The sequence below is a fragment of the Amphibalanus amphitrite genome, unplaced genomic scaffold (genome assembly GCF_019059575.1).
Source record: "Amphibalanus amphitrite isolate SeventyFive unplaced genomic scaffold, NRLGWU_Aamphi_draft 001019F_arrow, whole genome shotgun sequence".
Lineage (NCBI taxonomy): Eukaryota > Metazoa > Arthropoda > Thecostraca > Balanomorpha > Balanidae > Amphibalanus > Amphibalanus amphitrite.
This window is the reverse complement of record NW_024882513.1, coordinates 1-23,591: the sequence shown is the minus strand read 5'-3', so window position 1 is coordinate 23,591 and position 23,591 is coordinate 1. Positions and strand designations below refer to the sequence as shown.

At 49.0% G+C, this 23,591-nt stretch overlaps 1 protein-coding gene across 1 annotated transcript in view; it reads left to right on the top strand.

Moving 5' to 3' along the window:
- LOC122369243 (triple functional domain protein-like) overlaps positions 1-22,769 on the top strand; it is a gene marked incomplete at its 3' end in the record, with an annotated part of 31,225 nt that extends 8,456 nt beyond the window's left edge. The window contains exons 2-7 of the mRNA XM_043343828.1: positions 1,690-2,272; positions 7,485-7,653; positions 13,760-13,896; positions 15,680-15,818; positions 21,177-21,382; positions 22,585-22,769. Of these exons, the coding sequence (XP_043199763.1) occupies positions 1,690-2,272; positions 7,485-7,653; positions 13,760-13,896; positions 15,680-15,818; positions 21,177-21,382; positions 22,585-22,769 (1,419 nt within the window). The remainder of the gene's footprint in view (positions 1-1,689; positions 2,273-7,484; positions 7,654-13,759; positions 13,897-15,679; positions 15,819-21,176; positions 21,383-22,584) is intronic.
- Between the last annotated feature and the right edge of the window lie 822 nt (positions 22,770-23,591).

The window sequence follows — 23,591 nt, the reverse complement described above, 5'->3', positions numbered from 1 at the left end:
CGCGCTGCTAGACGGAGCCTGTCATCATCTGAGGGACACTAGGTGCTCCTGACAGTCGTGCTCGACATGCTTCTGGTGCGTGTGGTGACCGTGGTGGGCTCCGAGCGACATACCGCGACCTTTGGACAGATTCCTGTGAGCGGGCCCGCTGCCAAAGGTCCCGTGATGACGTCTGTTGGCGGCGCCAAACTTGAGCTTCCCATGGGACCCAGCACCGCCGGCAGAGTGATAAATGATGGGCGATAGGTTATGTACTGCTGCTTATCTGGTAACGTGAGGCTTGAACCTTGATCACACGCAGGCACGTTTTGTGGTTGATAAAGACGGCGCACGAATTTCTGAACGAGACCTTGAGACGGCCACCAATTCATCAGCCGAAAACCAGAGCATTGGTTGTATCTTGATATTGCGCCAAAGCCCATCTGTCTTTCTCACCCTTCTAAATCAAGTCTTCCCTGTTGACTGCTGCGGCTGCTCACTCTCATTGAAGCCAGCCAGCCCTCTCATGCTGTCCCGCCCGCCTAGTCAGACGGTACCCCGATATGTTTACGGCGTAGTCTGACGGCCGATCTACGTCACCGTCCGATTGACCGACCGCCCTCGGCCGAACGGACGCGACGGACGAATCACCCCTCCCCCCTCCCTCCTGGGTCTGCCCAGCTGGCCGCGCCTTCACTGACGTCATACCACACAGACATACACATTACACACACAGATGCGGCCCCGTCGGCTCACCACACCTTTCGGTGTATTTAGTGATTGATAGGTTGGGGAACGAGTTTGGTTGTGAAATGCGTCAATACTGCTTGGTAGGACTGATTGTTTTATACGCTTCTTTCCTCCTAAGATGTTGTGTTTTTTTAGCTGCTCCCTTATATTCTATTCAGTCCCAATTTGTCCCCACAATTCTCTTTGTTACTCTGATTCACGTTTTATATAGCCCGTTTATTTTATTATACTGGCCGCCGGGTCGTCGACTGGCAGTCTCTCCATCATTGTCCATTGTCCGGCCCGTCTGTCGTTTTTACCAGAGCTCCGCGGCGCCGGAAAAGCCGTTGTTTGATGTGGGACGCGTGTCGGCGCGAGACGCCGCGCGGCGGAAGCCTTGTTCCGCTGTTGTGCTCTGTCTCGCCCACGAGAGCCTCCGCCACCTCCGGCCTGTGCGGCTTCCGAGCGAAGTTCGTCGAAGTTATCAGCGCACAATGGACCAGTTTTTCTGAGCGTGACGTCACACAACAGCGTCATTTTTTGACGTCATCGTTGGTGGGCTGCTGCCGCCGCGGCCGGTTACACCCATCAAGCCAGTTAAGGCAGGCGGGACGGATATCAGGGAACCGCTCACACCACGGCGGTGCAAGGGAGCCGCGCTACGTCAAAGCTGTATGATACCTCACCACGGCCCAGCCTGGATACGGCTCGATGGCAGATCTGCATTCGATCGAATAATTAAGCTGCATTTCCTTTTATCCTCGGAATGATTACGGAAGTGCTGTTGTCAAATCAAACTGACTTATGAACCGTGCCAGCTGCAGTAATATCTAAGTCCAAATTATGTCAATAGAGCTTGTCTTGACCGGTCCGAGCACCCCATAAAGCGTCAGCTGCGACTGTCTCACCAGACTCTCACAGCCCTGAATCCTGAAAACTAGGCTGCCTTCTGACACGCCTACCGTCTGCTCTGTTTGGCAGGATCACGGGAAACCAGATCGCCTTCGAGGACTCCTACGGCTCCGAGTCTGAGTCGGACGACGACGATGACTTCACGCCGGCGCTGGCCGGCGGCTCGCGGTCGGGTCAGCTGGGCTGGACCGGCCGGCCGGCGCTGGGCGGCTCACCTCGCACCGCTCAGCGTCAGCTCGGCTGGTCCAACAAACCAGCGCTGCCGTGGCGGCCTCCCAGCCGGGCCGGCTCGGCGGAGCCCCCTCCGCGGCTGGAGATCACTGAGGTCCCCGCGGAGCCGGCCTCCGAGCGGCCCCTGCGGCGCCACCGGCCGCTCTGTCGCCTCCGGCCGTCCGGGTCACCGCCAGGGGCGGATCCAGGCTCGGCTCCGGGGGCGGCGCCGGCGGCAGCCCTGCCGTGGCGGTCGGCCGCGCGGCCGCCGTCACTGGCGCCCTCAGAAGCGCCCTCAGTGGAGTCTGAGAGTGACCTGGAACAGAGCGAGGTGGACTTTGAGCAGGTGGAGCGGCAGCGGCGCGAGCGGCTCAGAAAGATCGCCACCGAGCTGCTCACCACGGAGAGGAAATATGTTCAGGAGCTGCACCTCATCGACCAGGTGAGTTGACATCGATAGGGCTGCCCAGTGCCCATTTCGGCCGAGTGGTTTTCTCCCTTTTTAGACCCGAGTGTACCCGAAGACAACAACGTCCCTGATGTTGCTGCATTTCCGCAATTAGCGAATTTGTCTTTTCACTCTCACGCTTTAGCCCTATCAGGCTGGGCGCCTGTCATCTCAAACGGTGTCTCATGCCATGTAGCAAAGGTGGTTTAATACCGCAGCTGCATGACATGGTATATTTGACAGCGAGGCGATGTCGAGGTCAGGTCTATCTGAGATCTCGATGCTCTTTCATAACACGCACTCGGGCGTTTATTGCGTGCAGCCGACAACAAAACTAGTCCGTGGAGAAAACATCCGATGTCTCGTGTTGATATAGGGGTATTCCATGTCAACCGGGACAGCCAAAATCGGTCACCTCTGCGATTTTGTTCAAACTTGGTATACTTATTGCCTATTGGGTGAAACCTCTGAGGGTGAAAGGATTTTGTCATATGCCCTCGGGCTACAGAGATACACGCTGCTAAACTTCTGCTTTTTTAGCAGAATTGGACGTGTACTGCAATCTTGAAAGATCTATAGCTTCAACATTTTTGAAGCTATTAACCCTCGCCCGCACATGCCATTTTCCCATCCTAGAACGCACATGGGGGGGGTGGTTGCCACCCCCCCCCCCGCGCCATTTCGTTCCTGTTGGAGATAGAGCTTAGCGGTAAAGACCAAAAAGATTCTTTGGGAAGAGACGAATCCAATGATACCCAGTTTTACCTTTTCAGGTCAGTCATTGACCTTCCAGGTCAGGTCAAACTAAAAAATGTTGCTGTTTTGGGTCACCGTTTGATATCAAGTGCGCTGCTTATCATATACCGATGACGATGCCGTTTTCTGGTGCCAAGCCAGCTAGAACCTCTTTCTCACACTACCCGACCAGGTTTTTGCTGCTGAGGTCATTTCAGGTCAAGTTAGGTCAAGGTCAATTATATGTGTTTGTATGTCTGTGTGTGTCTGTGTGTATACTGATGTGTGCACCGATTGTTTATGTGTCCATATTACATGAAATCATGATCTGAGAAGCTTTTACCAAAAATGCAGTCAAAAAACTTCACAAAAAGTAAATTCCGCTTGCCTAAAACGCAATTATCTTAGATGACCTAGGTTGACCTTGACCTTGACCTTGACATCTGTACATCGTCGAACAACATGTTCTTTGATAGGTGGGAGGTAAGACTGGTAAAAAAGGCCGAAATCAAGGTGTCAAAAGCTCACAAGGCCCATAGCCAACGCAAGATGTCGAGAATTGGCCATTTGGGTCATGACATGACCTGAAAAACAAGGTCATATCTCCGAAACCAAAAGTCACAGAAACTTGAAATTTTCAGTGGACATCAAGAAAGGATAGACGAGCAGCTATACGAAAAATCAGCCTTCTAGCTCTAAAAATGTTGAGTGCAGAGCAGAAAGACTACCTGGGGGGGGGGGTGGCAACCACCCCCCCCCCCCATGTGCGGGCGAGGGTTAATTTCAAACAAACTGAAACGTGTACATAAGGAGTTATTCTAGTAAAATTTGACAATTTTTACATTTTTTGATGATTTTGAATTTATTTTATTTTGAATTAATTTCTTAAAATGTAATTTGTGAAAAATGGGTACCCTTCGATTTTGCTCAAATTTAGATATTGTTTTCCACTACACGTAAGGCACAGGTGCTGAGAAAATTAGAGTGGGCCAAAGATAACTTCGGATGATATAGCAACAAGAAGTGCAACGTAGCACGGGCGGTGGAAGGGGCCGATTTCGCTAACCCCACCTGTTTATCGCCAATAACTCACGCCATAATTATTATATTAACGTCAAACTTTCAGTACCTGTCCAGAATCGAATTGCGAATCCTCCCGTGCAAGAAATAGGTAAATCGGTCCACAACTTTTCTAGTAATGGCGGTGTTAAGTTAAACATTCCTGCCGGAGCGGCTCGGCGGCCGGCGCCGGCCGTTAACGCCTGAATGGTAGACTGTGCCGGCGCGGGACGGTTCATCTTTGCACCGCGCTTCTTACCGCTGATTATGATCGATTCGTGTCAAATTTGGTGTGGAGGCTTAAAAATGTACAGGCAATCTAATGGTCAAATACCTACATGCGAAAATCAACAGGTAAAAATTGAATTATTAGGGCGCAAACACAATCTGTGAATGAGACGTTTCCCGCGTCGGCCGATCTCCGCCTCTGCCGGCGACATCTTACTCTTAGCAGGCCAATAACTGCCAAATTTATGGTTGCATTAGCTAGAGATTCTCATAACACTACAAATGTCGTATAAAGGAAGAAATAGGGAAATCGGCCATTAACTCTTAGCGCTATGGGCGTATAAACGCAAAATATTCACTATAGCAAATTTAATCACGTTTAACCTCATTTGATCTTGAAGATATTGATCTAGGGCCATGAAATTGGCACACGATAAAGTTCCCCACCGCCCCACCTACAATTCAAATTCCGTTTTTAATACCCTTTTTTGACTAAACCGGGCCTTTCTCCCCTAGCGCTGGGAAAGTCAGGCGTATTTCCTTTTTGCAACCAAAGAGAGGCGCTGCCGGGAGAATGCTCAATTGCATCATTAAAAAAGAAAACTGGCTTACAGCTCAGCGATGACCAGCTACATTCGTGGCTTAGTAGTTAGTGTGCCGAGTGTACCCAACCCACCTCGTAATCTATAGGTCGCTGGTTCGTGGCTTGTCAGCCTCAAGTGTTTTAACACGCGTTCATTTTTGTTTTATAGTGTTCGTATCTAAGTAGCATTTGGCCAGCCAGCAACTGCCGTGAGGGCTATACATAAGTTTACGCGTGTTAGATTAGGCCAGGTCAGGTTAGGTTTGCTTTGGTTTGATTAACCCTCGCCCGCACATGGGGGGGGTGGTTGCCACCCCCCCCAGGTAGTCTTTCTGCTCTGCACTCAACATTTTTAGAGCTAGAAGGCTGATTTTTCGTATAGCTGCTCCTCTATCCTTTCTTGATGTCCACTGAAAATTTCAAGTTTCTGTGATTTTTGGTTTCGGAGATATGACCTTGTTTTTCAGGTCATGTCATGACCCAAATGGCCAATTCTCAACATCTTGCGTTTGCCATGGGCCTTATGAGCTTTTGACACCCTGATTTCGGCCTTTTTTGCCAGTCTTACCTCCTACCTATCATGGAACATGTTGTTCGACGATGTACAGGGGTCAAGGTCAGGGTCAAGGTCAACCTAGGTCACCTAAGATAATTGCGTTTTAGGCAAGCTGATTTTACTTTTTTTAAGTTTTTTGACTGCGTTTTTGGTAAAAGCTTCTCAGATCATGATTTCATGTAATATGGACCCAAAAACAATCGGTGCACACATCAGTATACACACAGACACACACAGACATACAAACACATATAATTGACCTTGACCTAACTTGACCTGAAATGACCTCAGCAGCAAAATTCTGGTCGGGTAGTGTGACAAAGAGGTTCTAGCTGGCTTGGCACCAGAAAACAGCATCGTCATCGGTATTTGATAAGCAGCACACTTGATATCCAACGGTGACCCAAAACAGCAACATTTTTTAGTTTGACCTGACCTGGAAGGTCAATGACTGACCTGAGAAGGTAAAACTGGGTATCATTGGATTCGTCTCTTCCCAAAGAATCTTTTTGGTCTTTACTGCTAAGCTCTATCTCCAACAGGAACGAAATGGCGCGGGGGGGGTGGCAACCACCCCCCCCCCCCATGTGCGTTCTAGGATGGGAAAATGGCATGTGCGGGCGAGGGTTAAGGTAGAAAGAACCATCTCCGCGTAGCGCCTCTCCTTGGTTGCTAAAACGAAACGCGCGAGTGCCAGACATTACGAAGTCCAAAAGACAGTTACGTAGACGTCGGCCCATTCTGAAATTTTCATATGAAGTAGCTAATGTATGGAAGAATAAAATATGCAAAAATCAGCAAAATCGAAGGGTACCCATTTTTCAGAAATTCAAAATTTATTTTTTGAATTTTAATTATGCTCACTAATTAGTTAATGACGTCCATATTGTGATCTTCAAATTAAAGCCTGATCTATTCCCTCCATTTCAAACTTTGTCGCGTGGTGATATGTCTAAAACTTTAAAAGTTATGACGCTTTAAAGATGATAATGTGCCTTGCCGAAGTCAAGGTTTGATGACGTGTATCTCGGAAACGTGACGTCATATCTTGGCAAAAAAATGTCTTCTTTCTTTTCACTTATAGATGAGTAGGTTCACAAAGTTTCGCAAAAATCGGAGGAGGTGAGGTTCAAAATCGTCATTTTTTGTCCCACTTGACGTGGAATGCCCCTATACGGCTCGTAGCGTGGGCTATAACAGGAATGGTAAGAGGAAAACAACATGCGACGAGTTCGTCGTGTGGTGGCCCGAATGGAAACTGTGGAAAAGTTTAACAATGGTCTTTATTTCAACCCGAACGGAACAATTCTATTGTGGCCATCTCATTAAACATTCGTAGCAAAAATGTAGGTACCTTATTATTTTCAATGCTCATTAGGAAGTATGTCCAAACAGATAATTTGAATTTCATGATGTGTGGTTCTTCGTGCAGGCTAATTTAACCTTGAATCGCACGGCCATTGTCTTTCTTGTCCTTAGAGCCGAGCCTGAACGTTTACACTGTTATTCAGTTTGTTGTTAGTGTCCGAACTGCACTCGACCACTGATGTGACCCTGAAGGTCGGTATAGCTGGTCACGGCCAAGGCCATCTATAGAGTCACGGCGATAAACAGACGGCTCTTTAGATAGGATTATGTTCATGCGGACTGTGGCCATAAGAAAAAGTGACGGGTTGAAGTGAACGGAAGAAGCGACAGCGATAAATTTTTAGATTTGCCTGGTTTAGTAGGCGAACTCAGGGAAGCTAGTCCACGGACCACTATGCGGACCAACAATACAGGTCCGATTCTTCACTTTTATTTCTCTGCTTTGTGAGAAATTCATGTGTCTGATAATTAAATGCCAATTTATCATCCTGAATATCCTGATGTTTCAGGGGGCAGATTTGCATGCCTGTCACATCATCCTGTTGACCGGGGCAGTTGAATTACTTCTTTTTTTCTGCAATGCTCTGTTGGACCGGGGCAGTTAATTTACTTTTTCTGACTGTGCGCTGCTCTGAGCCCCGTACCCGCAGCCGATGACCATCTCTCCCCTCCCACAGATCTTCCGGCGTCGGGTGGAGGAGGAGAACCGCAGGCAGCACCTGTTCAACAACGACGTCACCACTCAGATGTTCCTCAACATCCAGTCGATCCACCAGTTCCACCGGGATCACCTCCTGCAGGAGCTGGAGGCCCGGCTCAAGGACTGGGACAACAACCCCAGAATAGGTGAGCACTCGGGGTCTCATATGTAGACTTGGGACTGGGCTGTCCGAAAATGCGTGTAAGCGGCCGTGAGAGTCAAAATGTTCATGGTCGTGTTTCGATTTAGGCCGAAAGTTGTGGAGTAGCTAGGATCGCTAAATACGACGTTTGTTTGCTTATGGGATGTGCTTATGGTTTGACCGAAATAATCGCCAAGGGACATGGTCCCAACAAGTATGACCAAATGACCAGCATCCCACGAATTGGAACATATTCAGTCGGATCCTCGTCATGGTTCCCATTCCATACGCCATCTGCCGCTGTGGTTGTGACGACTGCGGCGATATCACGACCACAGGGCCATCCGCCGCCGCCTCTGGGAACATGGGAGCACATTACACGAGTTACGCCACCAGTCGGTGAGCTCATCATGACATGTCCACCGTCCGTCTGGCGTCTGTCCGGCGCGGTGGACCGGAAACAGCCGTCGCCGCAGACGTCGACGCGCGTCCGCCGGTCGGGGACAGACGAGCGTGGGTGATGATCGTCATGTTTTCCCTGTATCGTGGTGGTCTGGCATTGATGGCGCGCAGCATTTAGGCAAACCAAGGGATGATATAAGTGATGCGGCAGAAGTGGCTCCGAGGCCGTTTGGTGCTCAGCTGAATTAAAATTGTGACAGAAAAAAAACAACTTGTTAAGGGCAGCAGTGAGACCATCAGAAACCATCGGGTCACCGAATTAACGATGCTAATTATTCGATCAATTAACACGCGCAGTGGAAGGGGGGCGGATTTCGCCCACCCCTCCTGTTTTTCGCCAATAACTCGCGCCGCAAGCATAACATCAATGTGAAATTTCGGCTACCTGTCCAGAATTGAATTGCGGATCTTCTCGTGCAAGAAGTAAGAAAATCGGTTCACAACTTTTCTAGTAATAGCGGTGTAAAGTCAAACATCCTGCCGCCGCGGCGGCGCGGCGGCGCGGCGGCCGGCGCTAGCCGTTACGCGCCGCCGCCTGAATTGTAGACTGTGCCGGGGCGGTACGGTTCCGTCTTTACATCGCGCTCCCAGGCGCGTAACCACGAGTCCGAAGTCACTGGGGACCACATGGAGGGCTGTGAACACCAAATATTATATTTCAGGATCAGCCTTCGCCCGAGTGGGGGAGGGGGGAGCGTTTTTGGCCACACCTGCCATTTTTTTTGCGCGTGTAAGGGAAACCACCGCGCGCACCGCCGCGAAATTTCGAATAGCTTATGATACCTCAATTTCGCATCATGTGTGAAGATTTTGACCCCAGGTCACCTGAGGTCAGGTCACCAGGTCAAGTAAAGTAGGGGAAAGTGGGGTAAGACGGGCACCTTAACTTCGGAGCCATTTTCGGCCGGTTAGAAACATCATAGAAACGGGAAACTGAGTGAAAACCTTTTTTTAGACATTTTACTTCCATTTGCCAGAAGATGAGACTTAGACCTGATTCAACAAATAAACTGCAGCCATTTTTGCAAAACCTTGCAAAACCCCATCTTACCCCACCCCATGGGGTAAGACGGTCTCATGGGTAGGGCAAGACGGCCAGCTTCTTTCACCGACCAGCACAGCTCGCAGCAAATGCCCGAGATTAGCCGCATTGATACAGTCGCTCGTTGGTCTCAAGTGCTTCGGAAATGGCAGTATACGAGATTCGAGCAGAAGGCGTATGCTCGTATATAGGCCCTAGCCCCTAGTTCAGAAGCCATGTAGAGCCGTTTTTCACATTCATTATTCGAGAATAAACTGTGCCGAAGGAATATTGCTAACATGTCTGTGAGTATCGGAATCGAACATATTCTTATTAAAAATGCTTCTTTTTTCCTACAGCAACACAAAATATTTTCACCATTACAGACCCATTGGATTCATAGTTGCCCGTCTTACCCCAAACTCAATGTCAGAAGTTCAGCACGATTTTTATCTGTGGACAATTTGATGCAGACAAAGCAAATCCGCGGTGAATGAACACTGCAGGCATATGAGTGTACCACAAGTGATTACCAGTTTTTAACTTTAGTGCTGCACACAAAAGCTTGCACAATACATTATGAATGTTTTCAATGAAATGAGTGTTTTAAAGAAATCAAAATAAAAGATTATTGACTGAACACAAATTCACCAGACTTCAATGGTAGTGTGTAGTGGGAAAGGCAATTCTGGTCCTAATTTTTCTTGCTCATAGCGCTATTGGTTTGGTCTGCAGAAGGGGTACCCGTCTTACCTACCCTGACCGTCTTACCCCACTTTCCCCTAACCATGCCTAAGAAAAAAAAACTATGTGACTGTCATTCCTACAGTAAACATCCATCCAAGAGTTTGAAACTCGAGCTTTTGCATGACGAAATCAGTGTGAACAATTCGCATACCTATCTCTAAAGTTTTCACATCGGTGACCTAATGTCAGGTCAATTTTGCGAGCTCTCCATTTTCCAATTTTCTCCCATAAGTCAATGGGAGGAAATTGAAATGATCTTCTATTGGCCGAAAACACAGGTAAAAATGACACACTGAAACGGTAAATTGCAACTGTGACCCCTTCTATGCCCTTGAGGTCATCTCAGGTCATGAAACATCTCCATGAGTTGTTACCATAACTTTAGGTAGAAACACGCTAGAACGCTGAAAACACCATGAATGTGTTCAGCTCAACAATACCAACCGAATGACATGCAACATGACCTTTTCCGTGACCATGTCCTGAGGTCGATTTTTTCCAGACTTATAATTTATTCGACGAGACAAACGCGATGCCGTAAAATCAGCGTCATACAAGTTTGGAGTCAAAAGTTATGATACAAAAACCTATTCCGCAAAAACGCCAACCTGGAGGCTAAACCGTTGACCTTAGGTCAAATCTGAGGGCATTGGTCAGAAAGGCATTTGAAAGAGCTATCGAATGCGCTTCTCCGCCGCATTGAAGCTCTATTGGTTCCCGACTTATGCGCCGATTTGTGAAAAGTTGTCAAAATTGGAAACAAAAGTTCGTGAAAATTTTAACTTTGGTGACCTCCAGTGACCTCAGCGATGACCTGATCAAAAATAAGTGTAATTCTGAAACATACTGTAGCGAGCTAGCTGTTGCTTTTTACTGCGTCTTTCTTAATTGCTTACTTTCCGAGATAATCTGCAGTTTGGCCAAAAAGCCCCCCCCCCATGGAGAAGTTGGCTGAAGGCCCACCCAGGCGAGGGGCAGGCAGGGCTAAACAAAACATCCTTAGTTTTGTCTTCCGTTGACTACATATTACTCTTCACGTCGATTTAGAGACAATATTTGGCTGTTTAAGCAAATTGAGTATGAGGATGTCGTCGGTTTCACTGGGGACGGTCCCCAGTAACCCAAAAGTTACTGGGGACCGGTCCCCAGTGTCCCCAGTGGTGGTTACGCGCCTGCGCGCTCCTTACCGCTGATTATATTAGATTCGCGTCAAATTCGGTGAGAAGACTGAGAAATGTACAGGCAATCATATGGTCAAAGAATTTTGAAAATCGGCCGGTAACAACTTGAGTTATGAGTGTGTAAACACAAAATTGTGATTGCCGCGTTTCCCGCGTCGGCCGATGCCGCTTCAGCCGGCGACATCTTACCCTTCGCAGACTTCTAACTGCCATATTTATTGTTGGATTATCTAGAAATTCACCATACATACTCACAAATGTTTGCTCTTTCGTATAGTGAAAGATTAAAAAAAATCGGCCGGTAACTTTTTGAGTTATCGGCGTGTAAACGCAAAAAAGTCGCTAATATGGCAGATTTGACCACATTTGACCTCATTTGACCTTGAAGTTATTGACCTAGGGTCATGAAATTCACACACAACAGAGTTCCTTATGGCCCCCACCTACCCTCCAAATTTCGTCTTTCTAGCTCCAGTGGGAGCTGAGATCTTAGGGGGGGGCGACATCCGCCCCCCCCCCTTCCACTGGGCGTAGTACTCGCAACCCTTCCACTGCGCGTGTTAAAACACTACATGATCGGCAAGAATGGCTGGCTGTTGTGGTACCTTTCTAATGACATATGTCGTTTATGTACTAAGCGAGACATTTACACAACTCTGAAACCCATTGAACCTTATTATCTAGGAGCCTTAGTGCAGATAAACCAACCCACGGGAAAGCTTTAGCTGGAAAGAGGCGGTAAGAGAACGTTCATGCTGCGGAGAGACCGAAGGCAGTGAAGACCGGAGCCGGATTGTTTAGCTGCAGAAGATAAGACGTCTCCCCTCGCTGCGGTTTGTTGAAGGTCGTTTTTGCTCCCTCAGCCGTCTCCGCTAACTGGCTCTGCAGCTTCTCAGGCTCGCTCCCTCCGCCGTCGCTGCCTTCCAGACATCACACACCCGCCGGTCACCCTCCAGTCCATCCAGCTGCGTCCCCCACGTTCCAGCCAGTCAGCTCGTGGCCGAGCCGACACCAGCGGCCGAGCGTGTCGTCGGCAATGACCGAAATGACGGGCAGTGGGCCAAGGTCCAGCCGCCGCCGGCCGCAATGAGCGCCCGCGGCCTGGGAGTCGGGATGCAGGGGAAGCAGAGGGGTGAAGGGCTATCGCGCCGTGCAAGTCAAACGGGATGATAGCTGAAGTGGCCGGTGCAGGGTGGTCTGACTATGAGAGCTACTCCGGCTGTTGATTGACCGTGATTCTGAGCAGCACGGCTTATCCAGCTTTAGATGGATTTAATGTCACAGCAAGGGTGTTCCCTTCATCATCAACTGCTTGACGTGATTCCGTGTACCATTCTTAAACTTTGATCGTGATACTCTCTTCGCGTGGCCCGCATCCCTCCATGTCATGTTCTTCTCTTTGCGGCGTCTCTGTCTCACTGCCCTGGCCCTAAGGCGGTGGAAGTTCGGTGTCCCCTTACTATGTATTTGTGCTCTGTGCTCTGCAACTTCCTAATAATCATACCAAGCAGACGACTGCAGCCTGTAGGTAAATGCCACATGCTGCGTGCGCCAGTTTAGTGCTGCGCGGGACTGCCGTCACATATGCCGCTCAAAACTGTCACAAGTCACGTGCGACAGCGCCAGGGTCGCCGCAGCTGCACGTGCGGCTTTCTGACAGCTCTAAAACAACCCTCGTCAGTCGGGACACTGCACGAGACACTGGTCTGAACATTATACTGGACACTGGTCCGAACATTGGGAGGCCGTCCGGCAGCCCGTCTCCAGCTCCCCAGATCTGCCGCTGCCGACTCGGCTGACTAGCGTGACGCAATGGCCTACGCAGAAGAGCGGTCGGACGATTATGCGTTTATCAGATGGCCCTTCACGCAAGCAGTGTGCGTAGGAGTTCCTAGAATATTCGGTCATGGTTCTGGATCAGCGTGTAACGGTAGCGCTTACTTCTGAACATTTCTTCGAAAAACGGCTGGTGGACCCCTAGCTGAACTTGGAATCGTTTCGTCGTTCGAATGCAGAAGGTTTAGTCACTGCTACGCAAAGCCTTGGGGATATTCATTATTCACAAGAATTTCTGCCACCATCACTTATTCACCACGATCGTCGGAGCTTGGCTCACAGTGCAGCGGGGTGTGACTAGCATTGAAGTGGTTTTAAATTGTCAGTCATCCAGCCACTTAATAGTAATTAGTATGTAGGTAAGGGAAGAGACATCGAAGAGGGTCAGGGAGGGGCGGAATAGGCTATATGATATGTGCTCTGATACCTGTAGGAATAGCTACTCTGTTTGTTACCTACATTAATCCTCGCGTGTCACCAGATGTGTCATATACCTACCGGTCAATCAGGGAGTGGGCCGCTGGGGCTCCCGTGATGCTTCGTTCACCGTTGACACTTATATAGATACATGAGTGACCTGGTGCACCCAATTACCGAAGGCACAAATTGGGGCACCCCTAATAGCCCCACTTTGTTCCTGTCCGTGGGAATGTTGTGATGACTTCAATTTGAAAGTTAGGTTGCAGCGAACGATGCACAACAGCACAACCATCACAAAAATAGGATCTACCTTCTAGGAATAGGACCTACCTTCTAGGTATGTGTTTTATTTTTACCTAATGCTTTCTTTTTTAACTGTAATGCATTTTGCATACTGCACCGGGCTGAAAGACTTATTATAAGGAACCGTGTTTGTCTGTCAGGTGACATTATGAAGAGGTCGGCGCCGTTCCTGAAGATGTACACCGAGTACGTCAGCGGCTACAGCAACGCCATGAACCTCATCAACACCTACCAGCAGAAGTGCCCGCAGTTTGCCGCCATCATGGATCGAATTCATGTGAGTACCTACATATAATGCTGATGGCCAGTGGCGGCGGAACACCTTCAATTAAGGGGGGGGGGGGGTACTGCCACTTTTTGTCCCATTCTTTCCATGCAACGCCCTAGGGCCATATATGTTAAAATGCAAAAATCAAAGGGGGCACGGTGCCCCGGTGCCACCCCCGCTCCGCCGCCTAATGGCTGATGCAGCTATACCTATTTGTCTTCCCGTCTTCCGCTGTTCGGTAACTTCAAAGAATCTTTACCATGCTCCGCTGCAGAGTTCAGTTACGATCATGTGATCTGATAAGACGACAAATTCCCGTCTTTATACCCTATATACACAGTGCATGTATCGTATTTTAACGATGTAAAAATATGCTTATAATGGCTGATGCAACGCAATGTCTATGTAGTTAAGACACTGATTAGAATTACGATAACAACCCATAATTGCATCATCACATTTTCTGGCGTTTTTGCTGGGATGACCCTTTATCCTGTCGCTTCCCTCCTTTTCCTTGTCATCAGCTCATTTTATTGGCTTATGGGCGGGGGCTACAGCGTCATCGACGAAACCGGTCTGACTCACTTGTTGATACTAGAGACCGGAACGGGCCCTACCTAAAAACACCGCCGCACGAAATCGTTTGTGGGCGGGCGAGCATCTTCAGAGGATGGGTGTTGGCGGAACAACGCGTCATTTTAATCCCGAGTAGTCTGAGTCGGTTACCCGAGAATTAACTCCAGTTCCAGCGAGGCCGTCAGTTGAGTCACTATCGATTGTGACGTTCTTGCCAGCTGACTGGGCAGGCCGGCCTTGTGCGACATTGCACCCCGCGATACCCACCGATTGTGTCCTATAAGGTGGCTCGGGTGGGCGATTCCTGGATGCCCGTCGGCGCGGGCCGTCCAGACACCCCCAGCGTTCCGTCACGAGCCACCCTAATGTCGCCGCGCCGCTGACGCAGGCTAAAAACATCACTGACGCCAAAACAGCGTGCCTGCGCGCGACCGGAGTCTTGGAAAACAGCGATGATTCAGTACGGTGGGACAGCCACCGATGCACGGAGGGTCCACTTTTGATAAAGTCGCGATAGCTTCTGCGCATACGTTGTTCGATTTTCCGGTGTAGGCGTGGGTACTTCTGCAGCCTCTATCTGACACGTTATAGTGGTCCAGCCAGTTATCGTGTCGCTCCCAAGTACGTCTACCAAGAAACAGCATTCGAGCAGCTCCTATACGGGCAGATTATATAAGACGGACGCACGCGGACGCGCTTGATACGCTTAGCTGCGATAGCTTTTAGAGCACCCGAGATGCGTTTGTCGGTGACGGCGGATGTGCCGCTTGTCGCTAAGACTTGCCGACTAACGAAAAATGACATATACAAAGATAAGCTCGCATCACTTGTGAACTTGTCCATAGGATGCTCAGATGCTCGAATGTCTCCCTAGCCGACTTCCATGTCGCCATATATTCGCCTTCATGCGCTGTCTATGCGCTGTCTTTGTCATAGCGGCTATATGCTGTTTAAAATGTGCCTATTTTTGTATTCCTCAGTAATAAAGGTATACTTCCCCACAATAATTCAATACATATATTGCTGCTCCAAATGCCGGTAACCGTTCAGCTGTTCAATGTCCATCTATACCTATATATAGTAGTACAGAGCAAGCAGACTATCAATGTATTAAAAAGCAATTTCGGTATTATTCCAATTTTCTGCTCGTTTATGCCAGTTCGATTGTGACCTCGGTCCCCTGATGTTCAGCCCCTATCCCTTGTCTGATGTTCAGGAGATGGACGAGTGCGTGAACCTGCCGCTGCAGCACCACGTCATCGTGCCGGTGCAGAGGGTGCCGCGCTACGAGCTGCTGCTCAAAGACTATCTGCAGAAGCTGTCTGCCGACTCACCCGACAGGGCCGACGCTGAGCGTGAGTAGAGGGAGAGGGAGAGGGAGAGAGAGAGAGAGAGAGAGAGAGAGAGAGAGAGAGAGAGAGAGAGAGAGAGAGAGAGAGAGAGAGAGAGAGAGAGAGAGAGAGGAGACTAGGAGAGGAGAGGAGAGGAGAGGAGGCGAGAGGAGAGTGAGAGGCATGGCCTAAAGAGCCAAAGAGGTGAAATAAGATGTCAGGGTGAATTGCTAAGTACTGAACCTACCTATGTGTCTTATAAGCGATGAACACGACAGTACGCTACGGAGCGGATATGCAGCTTAATTAACCCGCGCCGGGCCGGTGCTCTGAGATTCCGCGCCGGGCCGGGGGGGGGGGGTGTCTGAACACCCCCCCCCCTTCTAACTCGGCTCCTGGGCCACGTAGCGACACGCGGTAAGCGGCAATCGAAAGAACGTCCAAAATAAGGACGAAAACACTTCGGTCATTTTTTGGGTCAGGTCAAAGGTCAGGTCGCCAGAGGTCACCAAAGGTCAAATGTCCACTATTTCAACATTTTGGAAACTGCCAACGGCTATCTCGGGAACCGATAGAGCTACAGCGCCGCGGAAAAGCGCATTCGATAGCCCTTTTACAGACCTTTCTGAGTATTGTTCTCAGATTTGACCTCAGGTCAACGGTTTAGCCTCCAGGGGGCAAAAACTCCAAAAATAGCCGTTTTTACGAAAAACGTTTTTTCGGCAATAACTTTTGACTCAAAAGAGTCATGACATTACTTTTGCCACCATCGTGTTCCTCTCGTCGAGACGCGTCGAATGAACTATAATTTGACCTTGAAAGGTCAACTTGAAAATTTGACCTCAGGTCAAGGTCATGACCTGACCGGAAAAGGTCATGTTGCATATCAGTCGATCCGCAACGTCGAGCCGAACACATCTAAGGCGTTTTCAGCGCTCTAGCACGTCTCTATCAGAAGTTATTAGCGAAAAACTGTTAGATTCTGTTCGTGACCTGAGATGACCTCGGGGACATAGCGAGGGGTCACAGTTGCCATTTTCCGGTTCAGTGTGTCCATTTTACCTACATCTCGATGTTTAAGAGTGTCTAGAATAACGTTCGTGCAAAACAGACGCTTTTCAATTTTCTCCCATTGACTTATAATGGAGAGGTCGCAAAATTGACCTGACCTTAGGTCACCGATATCAAAATTCCGAGATATACATTTTATAGATATTGTTGCTCTAATCAATCGCTGCAAGTTTCAAGGCAATCAATCAATCGGTGTAGCTATGACGAGCATTCTTATTTTTTCTGAGGTGAGGTCACTTGGCGTGACCTGGTGACCTGACCTAAGGTGACCTGGGTCTGAAATTTTCACAACATGTGCGGAAAAGATGCACGAACAGGTGTGCCAAAAACGGCGGCGCTCCGCGCCGCCGTTTTTGAGATATCTGCGAAAAACCGCAGGGGGGGGGGTGTTCAAACACCCCCCCGGATATACGAGTATGGTGGAGAATCCGTGTTAGGGCGTTTACTCAATGACCTCACCATCAAACTGTCCTTATCGTTACAAGCCTGCTATCGCTCATGTACTGGGATTCCTAGGAAATCGGTATCAGGTGCGAGACCAGGCAATGATACGGTTTTATAACGGCATATTCTCACGATTCGCATCTAGCCACCAACCTGTGCGATTTCGAGCACAGTGCAGTGGTTGGGTACTATGGCAGCCGTTGCTTCCTACAGCTTTCATCATCTGTCACGTATGTATGTATGTATGTATGTATTGACATGAGCTGACCAATCCACACTGAAGGGCTATTCTTAGGTCATTGTCTTACACTAGAAAAAAACATGATATACATGAGACAAAGGTGTAAATAGCCGTACAGAGTAAAAATAAAACACTTAAAATGCATGATACGATCAAAACGATGAAAACGGTTAAATTGACGAAGCTACTTCTCTGGCGCGCTTTTTAAAAGTCCGCGTGGTAACATTCACATCACACAGCCTATCATGGTAGGTATTGTATAAATGGCCAGAACGGTAAGCAAATGATCTTTTTCCATGATTGTTCCTGGGGCGCTCGAGATACAGATGGCTTGATTGCCGCGTCACACGTTCAAGAGTCTGATGATTAAATCGATATTGGGATGACAGAGATGATGGACAATCGGTCGTGATGACTTGATGCAACATACAGAGATCAAAATAAGCGATAAACTGCCGCGAATCTAACCATTTAAAATCTCGAAGTACATCCGAAATGTGGTCATATTTACGCCTATTTGAAAGCAGTCTGGCCGCAAAGTTGAATATCTTTTGAATCTGTTCCAGTAACTCGCCGTTACAGCTACCATACACTTGAACACAATACCTGACGTGTGAAATAACTAACGCATCTACAAGCTTGGGCATCACATCAAGAGGCAACACATGTCTAGCATGGAATAAGCCAACTAAAGTGCCAAAGCATCGCTGTGAGATTAACTTAACGTGATGACTCCAAGATAGATTCTGGTCCATGACAACACCTAGATTTTTTACATGTGAACTGGGTTTCAGACACTCGCCCATGAAAGATATTTCAGGCATCATATCAATTCGCGACAGTTGCTTACGATCACCGCAGATGATTACCTCAGTTTTGGATGCATTTACTTTCATACCGTGTTGAAGGAACCAGGTAGCCATTCTGTCCAAAACATATTCCATGCATCTAGATAGTTCTGATAGGCGATTTCGTTGTCCCGCGTGATTGCTACTTGCGTGTCGTCTGCGTATCTAACTGTTGTGATTTTGAATCCCCTCATTTCGGTCGGCATGTGACAGGAGATGTCGTTAGAGGCGATGTTGTAAAGAAGGTATCCGTCACTTGTAAAGTGACGTATCCGTCACTTTTCTATTTTCCGTAACGTGATTGGTACGTTTGTGGCCACCGACCTTATCTGTCACTCCACGAGCTGCGATGCTCATTGTTCGAGGTGTGATGTGATATGACCTTCGGGACCGTGAGCTGTAGGAGTAGATAACATACCAGCTGCCCCTGCAGAGCTGCTCACCGGCCGAGAAGCGGCATACTGTGCTCGATGAAAGCAGCAGCCACCTTTGCGAAACAGTTTAACGTTCTCTTTAAATGTGCCACCTATGCAAGTCAACTAAACGTTCTCTTAAAATAAAAATTTAACTCGCCGCTTTGAGTCGATGAAACACTCAAAACTTTTTTACCACCTCCTGGAGGATTCATTTTTACCAAACCCGCAAGATAAGAGTATATTAAAAGGGTACCTCGCTGCTACCATTATGTACATGGTAACGGTACGTGGTTAAATTGAAGTTATTCGCCAGCAAAGAGTATTATTACCATGTAAATATCAATATATCTCTCGCAATCCTGAACATGACGAAAACTCTTTCCTCCTGGGTATCGTGACTCGTGTGCAGGTGGTTCTTTCATGCGTGGATCTTGTTTACCCTCGTGAAGATAATATTTGAATGAATATCAATCAGCCAATCAGAAACGAGATCGGCCGTTTGCGGTTTGAAGGCCGCGCGCATCTGTCAGTTTTCGGCCGTTGGTCTCCGAGAGCGGATGTGAGCGGTGTCGGTGCCGCGCGGCGTGGCCGTTGGTGATTGTGCTTGTGTGTTGTTCATCGCCTTTAGAGCCTCTGTGGACATTTTATTGTAAGTACCGATGTGATGAGCATTGCGTGCTGTTGAGTGGTGCTAGTTTGATCTGCCAAACAGAACCCCGTGCACGGCCACGTGGCAGAGTGCTGTAAGTAGGTACATAAATTTTGTTGTGATGCATTTTGTTGGTGACTTACAAAAAGCCATGCACTGTAGTGATGCAGTTTTATTATCCCACGTAGACGGGCGACCACCCAGGAACGCTGCCGTTCACTTCAAATGTTGTGGTGCCTTATCCAATTGGAGGGAGCTGAATTATTATTCATATTCAAGTATTCATTTTGAGTATTCGTATTCAAGTTGCTTTCAAGTTGTATCGTGATGTTTATTTACCGCGTGTGCATCGCTGAACGCGTATGAATAAGTGGAGAGTCTCACAATGCTCATGGCTGGTGAACCCCTCGTATTGTTTGTACGGAATGCCAAATATATATTGTTGCTCTTGAAGCATGTTTTTTAGTGATGAACTCCGGTTAACAGAAGCTTCGCGAAGCTTCTGAAGAAAGCGTCTGTGGGTCCGCTACCATCCTCTGGGGGGTTTACACTAAAGGAAAGAGTAAACATTACCATGTGACTAAGGGTAGCCAGAAGGATATACTCTCAGTAAGAGGGTAAATTTACAGATTAGATGGCATCCTACTCTTTAGAGGAGGGTCACGTTCTAGAGTTACTCTTCCGCAGCGTGTAACTTCGAAAATGTTAACCTCTAGACGAGAGTAAATCAAAAGAGTTTACCATACAGAAGATGGTAAAAAACGTCTGTGTGTCACGTTACCCCTCCCTGACGAGTTTACTCTACATGAAAGAGTAAAATTTACCATCTGGAGGGTGGTAAAAAACGTCTGTGTGTCAAGCTACCATGCTATGGCGGGTTTACCCTCCAGGAAATGGTAAAAAAGTTTTCAGTGTTAACGTTCTCTCTATCACGGTGTCATCTTTATGACTCACTCAAACTTCCCCTTTATATTCACCGTTTAGGTACTACATTCTACTTTATTCCGATTATTTACGCAGTGCTTCCACTCCTCATCCACGCCAACCCGCGTTATGACGTTCAGATCCCATCACCGTCCCGTTGCATTGGCTCCATTTTAGCAAACCTGAATGCATTATTCATCCTAAAATTCGCTCAGGCCATTGCCAGTTTACCACCTCCTTCACGGATTCCTCCTCCTTACATCCTACCACCGTCCACTCCTTAGCTGGCTCCACCATGCCCTCGTCCACCTCCCGTCCACCATCTACTCCACATGCTCGGCTCACACCGGCCTCACGCCGCCGTTCCATGCCCCAATTATCGCTACCGCTGCGGTCACCAAGCTTCCTGACCCTCTGGCTACCTGCTCGAGGTCTGCAAAACTCCGTGGGAAATACCGACTTCCGTGGCACGGCCCCGGACTCACTGGTCAGCTTCCGGAACCTCGGGTGCCCAAACTGAAGGTCTCCGTAACTTTGGCCGTGGTCTATTTGTAAGTGCTTCGTGAAGCGCCGCACCGTGGGGACTTGTGGTTATTACGGCCGTAATGGTTACGGAAAACTCGGAAAACTCCAGGAAGCTGGCTGAAAGGCGTTTGTGGAGGATGGTGGTAGTTACGGAAATAATACGTTATAACGTGTTATTTTCGTAACTCATTTTCACTTTCATGGTTTCGTTGGAGCCAGCGGGAGCTATAATGATAATTAATTATTTCCGTTATTTGGTTGCAGAGGCACTGGAGCTGGTCACCCAGGCTGCGAGGCACAGCAACGATACGATGAAGCGGGTCGACAAGTTCAAGCAGCTGCTGGAGATCCAGGAGAACATCAGCGGCGGGCCTGACCTCGTGTCGCCAACCCGCGAGCTCCTGAAGGAGGGCAAAATCTGCAAGATCTCTGCACGAAGCGGCGACCATCAGGAGCGCTACCTCTTCCTGGTAAGATGGTTAGACGCGATGCGTGTTCTTGTTACCTGTTCTTGGACGTAAGATGGCCAAGAGCCATGTGTATTCTTCATGTCTCTTAGTGTTAAGACGGTTGGGAACGGTGTTTGTTTTTAGAGCCTCTTCATGGTGAGAAAGTCTGGATCGATACGTGTTCTTTCGCGTCCTGTTCCTAGGAAGATCATCAGGAGCGGTACGTTTCTAGCACGTGCTCCCGGTGAGATCCGGTCGCTGGAGGTCACACACTGCGTCACAACACTCCCCCATACACAGCCCGACTACGTAATCGCGGTGTATAGCACACAGTGCCGGAACTGGGATGGTCGGAATATGCTAATGCATTCGATGCTGCAGGGCTGTGCCGGGCTGCAGGAATGCCGGGTCAACACACTGCGGCGGAGAGGCGCTTTGTGGGATGTAATCAGCGAGTATGTTGTGTGGTAGTTTCGTTGGAGAGTACATGCGGTGCGTAAGAGGCATAATTTTGTAGTATCGTAAAATAGCGACATCCTTTATTCATTCTGCTTTTGGCATATGATAAGTGTGTCCGTGTTGCCTGACACACACCGCCTCACATTTCTTCTGCGCTACCGTTTTTTATACCGATGCTTGCGGATATCGCGTTACTCTGACCGATAGCTCCACACCATTGCGGGACAGCTGGCGCGTTTTTCGTCCCGGTTAGCGACCGCCATTGGTCCATATGGGGCATCCTATGACGTGCTGATGGGTTCAATGACCGGTCTGTCTGTCGTCCAGCCCACGAACTGTGCTAGTGGGGCCGGTACCGGCCCACGGACTATACCAGCGCGGCGGGGTCAGCCGGTTCCGTACCCCGTGAAACGGTCCGGTGTCGCGTGCAGCCGCGGAGTGGGCCGGCAGGGCGGGGACCTCTGCCTAGCGGTCTTCAGGGTGGAGTCAGACAGGAGGAGCCCTGTTACTGACGTTAAATGACGGGTGTCTTCACTGCCGGCTGCCGTGGCTGCCAATCTGTGTTAATGACAGCAGCCTGATGTGTCTTTGTGTGTTAAGTCCTTTCCTGCTCGTATGGCAGGTGCTGTCCACCTGTCCTGTCGTCCAACTCCTTTGGGCTGCCGTTCACCTCCCCGTCTGACCTCTCCTTCATCGTAACACCTACGCTACTCAAGTGATATTTAACCACCCCAGTCTGACCCCTCTGTCTGTCGCGTCCTCAGTTTTCGGACCTGCTTCTGCTCTGCTCCGCGCGGCTCATCAACAAGCGCATCATTTCGGGACCGGCGTTCCGGCTGCGGGCCAAGTTCAGCGTCGAGGGTCTGCAGGTGCTCGAGGGGGACAACCTGGAGACGCTCAACACGTTCTACATCAGCGGCAGCAACAAGAACGTCGAGCTCTACACACAGTGAGTGACAATGTGGACCACTGCGCTTATTGAGGAGAACGCAACATGCAGTGAGTGCGTATATTGCGTAACTAGTCCTAGAGAAGTAAAGGGAGTGGTGGATCGTTTGATCATCAAGCGCGCTATCAGTCCATTTAATGCTGCTTAACAATGCAAACGGTAAATTTATAGAGGTCGAGACGCATTACGCGCCGTTTTATCACAGCATATCTAACCACGGGTTATGCAGAGTGATGCTATCAGGTCAGCCTAATGCACCATCGTTATGCGCTTCAACCACTGGCTAATGAGGCAGTCTGGCCGTTTCACATTATCGCGACTCAATAGCTGCTAACTCGAGACATCAATAACAAATGCTATTATAGGCGGCTGGTCGCATGATCAGCTTATAACGTTCCGGGACTGGCACGTGATCTCTGATGCTAGCGAGTTCATCAGTTTCTCCTCCTCTCCCCTCCCCTCTCCGATGTCGCCTCTCGTGCCATGGTGTTATCTTCCTCTGACGGAGCGGGGCTTCCGCCCCCCCCCTCCCTCCCGTGGGTGGTCGGTGGCGGTCGCCCTGTCAGGCGGCTGCTCTATCCCCCCCAGGGAGAAGAGGCACTTGTCTGGCCACTGTCCAGACCTTTCTCGCTGCCAGTGTCTTTGCTAGGAATGTTTTGGTAAACGAACTGAGCTGATATAGGGTGTAGCGATTGACCTTTGGAAACAAACTCGAGGAACGTGTGACTCATAGACCAGGTGGGCCACGTCGACCTCATGACCACAAATCGACGACTAGCTAAGCTGCCTTCGTAGCATAAACTAGACAGAACGCCGGTTTGG